We start from the raw sequence: 8,846 nt of genomic DNA on the forward strand, positions 1-8,846 counted from the left end.
TTCTGAGACACCTCTACATCCAATGTATATAATAGTGTATATGTAGATTAAAGTCCAGGAAACATTATTGCTGAAGCAAAATTTGTCTGTGACTACACCAGTGCATACAGGAACGGCTAACAGTAATCATGAAACTAAAACAAAGTACAACAAAAAATAAACACACAAGGACTACAAAAGTTTAAATCTAAAACTAAAAATGTTCCAATGCATTGTTCCTTTAAAACGTTACAAATACACAGTACATTATTTCAAAAACACTTGAAGATTAAAAGTTCCCTTAAAATAAAAAAAAAAAGTTTCATGGAATGATAAAACTACTTGATACTTGAGGTTCAAATGATGCCGTTCTCATATGAACATTTAAACTTAATTTCTTGAGTGAAACTTTTTCCACAGGTCACACATAAGAAAGGCTCCTCACTTGTGAATCAGCATGTGACGATTCAAACTAAATTTGCTGGAGGTTGGTAGATAAGTATAAGTAAGTTTCCTCTGGTCCAATTCCTTTTCTGGGCTGGACAAACAGGAGTCTAAAAAGTAATTGCTAACGTAGTTTTCTGGATTCTAAGTTTGTTCTAATCCCTGTTCTGGGTTGTTAGATAAGCATAAGTATTCTCTGGACTTTCTAAGTATGCTCTAAATTTGTAAAAGTAATGAGTACTCCTCAGTTTCTAAGTAATAATAAAAACTTAATGTTCCTGTTCTGAATGAATTTTTTCTGGACTCTAAGTTTGTTCTAATTCATTTTCTGGTTGCAGTAATAGGAGTCCATCTGCATAATAATCTAAACATTAATCTAAGAAGTATAATATTGGTCTACATAGTGAGTACTGTACAGTTCGTAAAAAAAAATAAGCTAAAGAGTGACTAATAAACTAGAGTCTCTTGATTTCAAGTTTGTTCTAATTCCTTTTCTGGGTTAAAAGTGAGAACTCCACAGTGTCTAACAGGCAATAATCTAAAAAGTAACTGATAAGTAGGATGAAAAGACAACATTAGGAAGGATATGGCACATATGGCAAGACAAAAAAAAAAGCTGGCAAAGACATTGAGGTCAGGGAGTGTGTGTCTGTAACTATGATGTGTTTGCAGATTAGCCCATGTCTCTCACAGCCTGTTCTCCAAATAAGTGTCTGATAAAGGTGGAATAATCAAGAGCGAATCCTTGAGAGTTCAGCCATAAGATTCCCCGGGTGACTTCAGGAGGGTGAGGAGATGGGAAGGAGACGTTTGTTTACAAAAACAAGAACATTTCACTGCTTTCATTTCTAAAGTATTTTACATCCAGTCATACACAGAAACTTCAAATAAAAGCTAAACTCAATTATTCTACATGGTACAGAACTCCATGAAAACTGAAATGCACAGAAATTAATCCTGTCTGAATGTGTTCCCCTCTTTAACTTCAGTATCTAATGGGATACTGATGGGGATCTTAAGTACAAATACGACTGAGAATTAAAACAAAAAACTGGATTAAGGAAAACAAGCTGCTAGGCAAAAGTAGACCTCAGGTTTATCTTGGTCAGACAGTGAAAGACACAATCACAGTGAATCACTAGCAGCCTGGAAGAATCTGTTGACTTTAATATGTTCAACTTGCTGTTTACATCATCTGACCAGATTTTCCATAAGATTAGATGCCAAATTGGATCGGATCTGTTTTGGACCTATGGCTTCTCATCAGAGTGAGTCTTCATGTGACGAGATAAATAACTTCTGTTACTGTAACTTTTTCCACAGCTCCTACATGAGAAAGGCTTCTCACTTGTGTGAATGCTCATGTGATTAGTTAAAGTCCCTCGTTCACTGTAACTCTTTCCACAGGTCTCACATGAGAAGGGCTTCTCACCTGTGTGAATTCTCATGTGAACATTTAAATTACCTGTTTGAGAGAAACTTTTTCCACAGATCCCACAAGAGAAAGGCTTCTCACCTGTGTGAATTCTCATGTGATGAGTTAAAGCCCCTTTTTCACTGTAACTCTTTCCACAGATCCCACAAGAGAAAGGCTTCTCACCTGTGTGAACTTTCATATGAGCATTTAAATGAGTTTTTAGGGAGAAACCTCTTCCACAAGACCCACAAGAGAAAGGCCTCTCACCATTGTGAATTTTCATATGAACATTTAAATAATCTTTGCAAGAGAAACTTCTTCCACAAGACCCACAATAGAAAGGCTTCTCACCTGTGTGAATTCTCATGTGAACATTTAAATGAGTTTTTAGGGAGAAACCTCTTCCACAAGACCCACAAGAGAAAGGCTTCTCATCTGTGTGAGTTATCATGTGGACATTTAGAGAGTCCTTTCGAGAGAAACTCTTTCCACAGGATCCACAAGAGAAAGGCTTCTCACCTGTGTGAATTCTCATGTGATAAGTTAAAGTCGCTCGTTCACTGTAAGTCTTTCCACAGGTCTCACATGAGAAGGGCTTCTCACCTGTGTGAATTCTCATGTGAACATTTAAATGACATTTTTGACAGAAACGTTTTCCACACGACCCACATGAGAAAGGCTTCTCACCTGTGTGAATTCTCATGTGCCGAGTTAAAGGCCCTCTTTCACTGAAACTCTTTCCACAGGTCCTACATGAGAAGGGCTTCTCACCTGTGTGAATTCTCATGTGAACATTTAAAGTACCTTTTAGAGAGAAACGTTTTCCACACGACCCACAGGAGAAAGGCTTCTCACCTGTGTGAATTTTCATGTGCCGAGTTAAAGTATGTTTTTCACTGTAACTCTTTCCACAAGTCCCACAAGAAAAAGGCCGCTCATCTTTGTGAATTCTTATGTGTCTCAGCAAGATATCTTTTTGAGAAAAGGTTTCATCACAAATTTTACAAGAATATAATTTTTGCCCTGCGTGAGCTTTCTTGTGCTTTTCTTGTTTTGAAGTGTCAGTTCTGCCTTCCTGCTCTTTGGTTTTCTCGTATTTCTCCTTTTGTTTCTGTTCTTCCTTTCTCTTTTTTGCTGGGTGTTCAGAATTGATTCCTTCCTGATTCTCAGTTTCTGCAGAGCCATGAGAGATGAGTTGGTTCCTCTGTGGTTCTGTTTCATTGAGAACCTCCTCCTCTTTACACACACAACATTGTGGGAGATCTGGACAAAAAGACAAAACAAAAGCCTTTAAATGTCAATCAAACAAGGAATCCTTCACTTTAATCTCTTGATGCATCAAAACAGGATTTTCTTGGGTTATTCTAAAATTATAATCTTACAAGAATTAACATTAACTCAACAAATGAGGTTCTTCTGACCAGAATGTAATTAGATGTGAGTCAAAATATGATATTATGGACCTCCAGGTGAGCAAACAAGATGGCGATAGCTTAACTTAGTGGCTTCCTGACAAATATTACAAAAAGTTTTCTTTCTCTATGTAGCTACACGATATACTGTATATGACATTAAAGAGTGACATAAAATGCCTTACGCAAAACACTAAATGGTTTTTTAATCTCAACCATTGATATTGTCAGACATTGCTCCACTCACACACTCAACACAAACTTTCAAAAGCACGACTAAATCTCAGCCTTTACTTTCCTGCAATTCGCAGCAGAATTGGTAACAGTGGGGTGATTGTTGTTGTAGCAAACCCCCGCAACCCCTAAATGAAGTATTTTGGCTTGACTGATGAACAGTGAGGTTTATTGAACGTAAACCTTGAGTTTCACCATAAAAGCTGTATGCACAATCACACAAACAAAAAGACAGTGAAAGCTACAAAAACACGCTCTTACAACCAAACGTATCAACTAAAAATAACGTTCACTACTAAAAATATTACAACAAATAAGTTGGGGTTATTTCCACTCCTGCCAAAATTATAACTAATTGGTTTACACAAGAACAGAGATAATTTTAACAAAATAACCCATGTAGACATTACCTTAAAAACCTTCTAACAGAATAAAAACATGTCATGACTGTTCAGGTTATTTACAGTCAGGGTTTCACTATATCCATGACTTCATAAAATCCTTAATGAAGTACCACTGAGTGACTGAAGGCATTCGGCGCACTGCTAACAGTCCTTAAACAGTCCAAGCTACATTGTGTGAAGGGAGGAGACGCTTCAAACGCTGTGCAGGTAGGTCACTCATTCTCATCCCTCTGGAGCTCTGCGAAGCCTGCGACCGATGACACACTGGCGGATAAATGAAGCAACAGTTCTGCTTATCTCAGGGATTCAATGACCAACCCATCTGATTTTCCTTATGGTGAATCCTTTTTCTTGGTGCTTTACTTTGCCGTGGTTTTGAGATATGAAGAGTTTGCTTCGTTAATATTCCTTTGGGATCACATCTGGGTGCTTGAAGGAGTCCTTGAAAGATGGAAGTCGTCCTCCCACCTTGAGGAGACCGTCCATATCCATGACAACATCTAGTTAATGCAGTTTGTTGTGATGTGGTAGCTGGTTGCCTTTGGGTGTGGTAAGTGCAATGTTCACCCTGCATTCCTTTGTCGTGCACTTCTTCCACATCTTCAATTATATCATTCTTGTGTGCCACATAGTCCTTATTGTAACTTTCTTAATTGTTAAACCTTTGCTTTGAGTGTTTCAATGCGATTTCTGCAGGCCTTTTATTATCTGATGGGTCTGACGTTTGTTTAAATGGAAGAGCCTTCTCACTGTGTCTTTGTTTGTTTTTCTGTACGTTTATCCAGAAAAATGTGATTCTTTTGTGGGATTCTTTCATCCTTTACCTTTCCATCCTTAACACTGATCATATCCATTAGTGCTACAGAAGACCGTTCCTTTACCATAACTCTGTGGCACAGACTTGTTTCAGTTTCGTTTGACTCTGATGTGAAGCTACCAACAATGCTCCACCCTAGATCCATCTGTATAGCAAATGGCTCATTGTCCTTTCCCAGTAGAACCTTTTTTGGAGCTAAAGCTCTGGCACAATTAAATCCAATAAGTAATTCAGCATTGCAACTCAGGAGAGGAGGTAACTTATCCTCTATGTAGCTACAGGATATACAGTATATCACATTAAAGAATGACATAAAATGCCTAACACAAAACACTAACTGGTTTTTTAATCTCAACCTTTGATATTGTCAGACATTGCTCCACTCACACACTCAACACAAACTTTCAGCCTTTACTTTCCTGCGATTCGCAGCAGAATTGGTAACAGTGGGGTGATTGTTGTTAACATAAAGAAATTAATGGCAAAATGATCCTATGTTATGTTGCTGATTTAAGAAAAGCAGGGTTTCACAAGAAAAAGCCTTTTCACCTGTGTGAATCTTCATGTGATAAATTAAACTATTCTTTTGACTGAAACTTTTTCCACAGGTTGAAAATGTTAACGACTTCTTGTGTGAAGTCAAGCAAACATTTAGAGAGAAGGTTTTATCACAAACTTTACAAGAATATAATTGTTGGACTCTGTGAGCTTTCATGTGCCTTTTTTAGTTTGAACAATCAGTTTTACCTTTCTGGCATCTTTTGTTGTGTTTCTGTTCTTCATCTCTCTTTTCTCCTGAGTCCTCAGAATTGCTTCCTTCCTGATCCTGGTTCTCATCCTCAGCAGAGCCATGAGAGATGAGTTGGTTCCTCTGTGGTTCTGTTTCATTGTGGATTCTTTGCACATTAAGAGAATTCACCAAAATGTCATCAGTCTCTTGTTTCAGCACAAGCTGCTCTTCATCCTGACTGATGCAGAGTTGCTTCTCTTCCTCTTTGAACTCTTGATGTTCTGGTTCTTCTTTATCTGAAGTGGACTTCCTCTCCTGGTTGCTGAATTCATTGAGAACCTCCTCCTCTTTACACACCCAGCACTGTGGTAGATCTGCACAGATACACAAAACAAAAGCTTTTAAATGTGAGTAAAAGAAGGAGGTATTGATTTTAACCACTTAACGCCTTTTCAAGTTATTCAAAGACAAAAATTACAAATTTATAAGTATGAAAATTAATTTAAGCAATTTAGTCCTTCTGACGGGAATGGATATAGAAATCAATACTATGGATCTGCAGGTGAGAAAGCAAGATGGCGACAGCTTAACCTAGTGGCTCCCCAACAAAAATATTCCAAACAGCAGCTTGATTTAATCAAGCTTAATACCATAGAGTCTTAAACGTAGTTCTATACTGAAAACATTTAATACATAGAACAGTTTGTTTTCCAATGCACATTAAAGAATAAATAAGAGTTTCTTGTTTTTATTCCAGCCATCATTTCATAATCTTCTTTTCTTTATCACTGAAACGACAAAAATTAAAGTTGTAAACAACTTCGAAAAGCCCTTGTACTTCAGCAACGCTCTGGCGAATGTCGCTTCACCATTCCAATCCTACCAATGAGCGAAGCTCTGATCAGGTTTCTGTTGTCGATTCCAATACCAATCACGCATGAGGGCCGATCATTGCCGATCAACCTGGATTGGCTGTTAGCTTTTTTTGCGCTACGTATAAATGCTACTATGTTATCTGGCAAAATGAAAAAATGATCTGGCAATAATGTCACCGGATTTGGACAAAAAACATGGAAAATACTTGCAGCCCAATACAGCAGCCATTAAGTCAAAAAGACAACTGAAAAACCTGCAATCAGCAAAATAACATTTAACAGTATGGGCCTCAGTAGCCTAAATTATACATATGTCAAATAAATCTCATAACAGTGCCTATATCAAATAATATCAAATAAAAGAAGAAAACATTAATTCAAAGTCAAATGCAGGTTGCATTCAATAAACATCCCTAAGTTGCTAAATCAAAACTTTCTGAGAGCAGGTCCAGCTGATTAATGCTGGTTCTGGTTGGTTGTTTCTGACCAAGCTGAGTAATTCTGCAGAACACAGGAGGAGGCACAGGAGCTTTTTATTCAGAGATTATCTGTCTCATGTTAGGACAGCAAACTTCTTAATACATATGTAAAAAGTAGTTTTTTAAGCTGCAGCTTTAAGCAGACGTTCAATGTGAGAGTTTAATGTCTGGTGGAGGTCGAACGGCGATACGTCTGCGAAATATCAGTAGAGCATAGCGGTGGTTCAACAGCGAGAGCAGAACTCAGCGTCTTCCACTGCTGGTCCAATGATTTTAGTTATTTTTTGTGTTATTTGTTTAGTCTCTGACCGTCATGCTCATCCGGCTGAGTGTTGGTAGTTGTGTGATGCTTTACCTGCTGCCTAATCGCTCTGGATGTCTTTTTTTTCCTGCAGTGAGCCTTGATAACTCACCAAACCCACTCTGTGTTTGATTTTTGCATGTCATATTAAATCGTGTTGATGCATTTTGACGTCGTTCACCTTCCAGGTATTTTTCCGTCACTACATGCAAACTTCCCCTTTCACTCTCAGAGCATTAAAGTTCCACACAACATCACTTAGGATTTGTTGCCGCATGTTTTCGCAGTGTGAAGGAAAGAGGAGATCAGCTGCACAGAGGGTCTCTGCAGGCTGCCAAGTGAGATACAGGTGATCAGCAACAAAAAACAGTGATCAGCGATCACATACTTTTTCACGTTAATCGGCTGATCGACAGCCACTGATAAGCGGAATTGCAATAAGCAATTGAGAATGACTCTTTGTTATGTTCAGTCAGTCTCAGTTTAGCTCCGTGGAGAATATTCAATATTTGTCAGGAACCTAACGTTCAAGTTAAAGCCACTTCCTGTTTGGTGGCACAGGAACAATTAAGACTTCCTGTAGAAATTTACACTTTAAATTATTACGCATTATTATACAGTGGTTGAAGTGGGTGATGTCAGGACAGTCAGAATAAGTTCTGCTAGGCGATGAATTGTCCCAGAAATTATTGCGGTAAACGATAATATTGTTGTTTTGAGACCAATTTCAAAAGTAACATAATGTTAATAATAATGTAAGAACACATGTTGCAACAAATAAAAAAAAGTTAAGAAATCTCTATAAACAAAACTGTCTTTCAAAAAAGGGCTGGTTAAATCATGATTGTTCCTCATATTTCATTTCTTAAGCACACACACACACACACACACACACACACACACACACACACACACACGGACAGATCTGAGTATAAATACTTCCTGCTCTCAGCGAGAGTTGGGCGTTTCTGTGAAAATATTGAGAATATTATTTGTGTAAAGCCCAGAACCCTCCAACGTTGGCCCAAATGAAGCAGACATAAACGCCAGCTTTGGCCGAAAAACAACCGTTTCTACCTCTTTCCCGCCGTGCTCTTGTTTTAACATCCTCCTGTAAATATTCCGTGTTATGCAGCAGCACCCCTCCACTCTGACAGCCGCACCGGACGGAGACATCTCCCGTATTCTCAGATCCAAACCATGACACGGCTGACTAAAACGTGAAGGTGTTTCGTACCTATCCGGTGTAAGATGATCCTCGGTATCCGGGTAAAATCCATCAGTCTGCGCTGATCCTCCATCTCTTCCTCCATCTTAACGTTGATTTCTTTCCACTCTGTGAATGTTTCTCCAGCAGGAGTTACCTGCTCGTTGATAAACTCTCTCTGAGGCGGAACTGAAGATATTTTCACTGAAAACACGGAAATATTTACCGAAAACACCAAACCTGTCTTCAAACTACCTTCTAAGAGGAGCTAATGCTACCTCGTGAGCTCCGTAGCTTCCTGTGTGTTTCACTTTGGCTGCACTGAAGAAACTGTAAACGATTTTTAGTTCCCGCTTGAATTTTCCGCTTTGAGCCTCCTCTCAACATAAAGTTATATTAAATATTTTACAACATTAATAAAAGGTTCATATATTTCAGTGAGTGAAACACAGTATTAAAGTAATTACACAAACACACGGATGTTTCCAAGCCTTTTATTTCTGTTAATTATGAGGATTTTCCACATTTAATGGAAACACAGCATTTA

At 38.3% G+C, this 8,846-nt stretch overlaps 1 protein-coding gene across 2 annotated transcripts; it reads right to left on the reverse strand.

Annotated features, from left to right (window-relative positions):
- Positions 1–671: 671 nt before the first annotated feature.
- On the reverse strand, positions 672–8,594 carry LOC111611173 (gastrula zinc finger protein XlCGF57.1-like). 2 transcript variants are annotated; one of them, XM_023346937.1, is made up of 3 exons: positions 8,330–8,594; positions 5,455–5,811; positions 672–3,103 (listed from the first exon to the last, which is right to left on the reverse strand). In XM_023346937.1, the coding sequence occupies exons 1-3, from the start codon at positions 8,403–8,405 to the stop codon at positions 1,674–1,676; spliced, it is 1,863 nt and encodes a 620-aa protein (XP_023202705.1). In that variant the 5' UTR covers positions 8,406–8,594; the 3' UTR covers positions 672–1,673. The 2 variants fall into 2 exon arrangements, with proteins under 2 accessions (XP_023202705.1, XP_023202706.1); XM_023346938.1 differs by lacking the exon at positions 5,455–5,811.
- Positions 8,595–8,846: the final 252 nt, after the last annotated feature.

The sequence above is a fragment of the Xiphophorus maculatus genome, chromosome 14 (assembly GCF_002775205.1).
Source record: "Xiphophorus maculatus strain JP 163 A chromosome 14, X_maculatus-5.0-male, whole genome shotgun sequence".
NCBI lineage: Eukaryota > Metazoa > Chordata > Actinopteri > Cyprinodontiformes > Poeciliidae > Xiphophorus > Xiphophorus maculatus.

Bases quoted from the DNA above. Each gene is read 5' to 3' on its own strand.
- LOC111611173 (XM_023346937.1), bottom strand. From the start codon at position 8,405: ATGGAGGAAGAGATGGAGGATCAGCGCAGACTGATGGATTTTACCCGG. The intron at 5,812-8,329 runs GTACGAAACACC...GTATCTGTGCAG, and splicing joins GATCATCTTACACCGGATAG to ATCTACCACAGTGCTGGGTG. The intron at 3,104-5,454 runs GTAAAACTGATT...CTTTTTGTCCAG, and splicing joins CAACAAAAGATGCCAGAAAG to ATCTCCCACAATGTTGTGTG.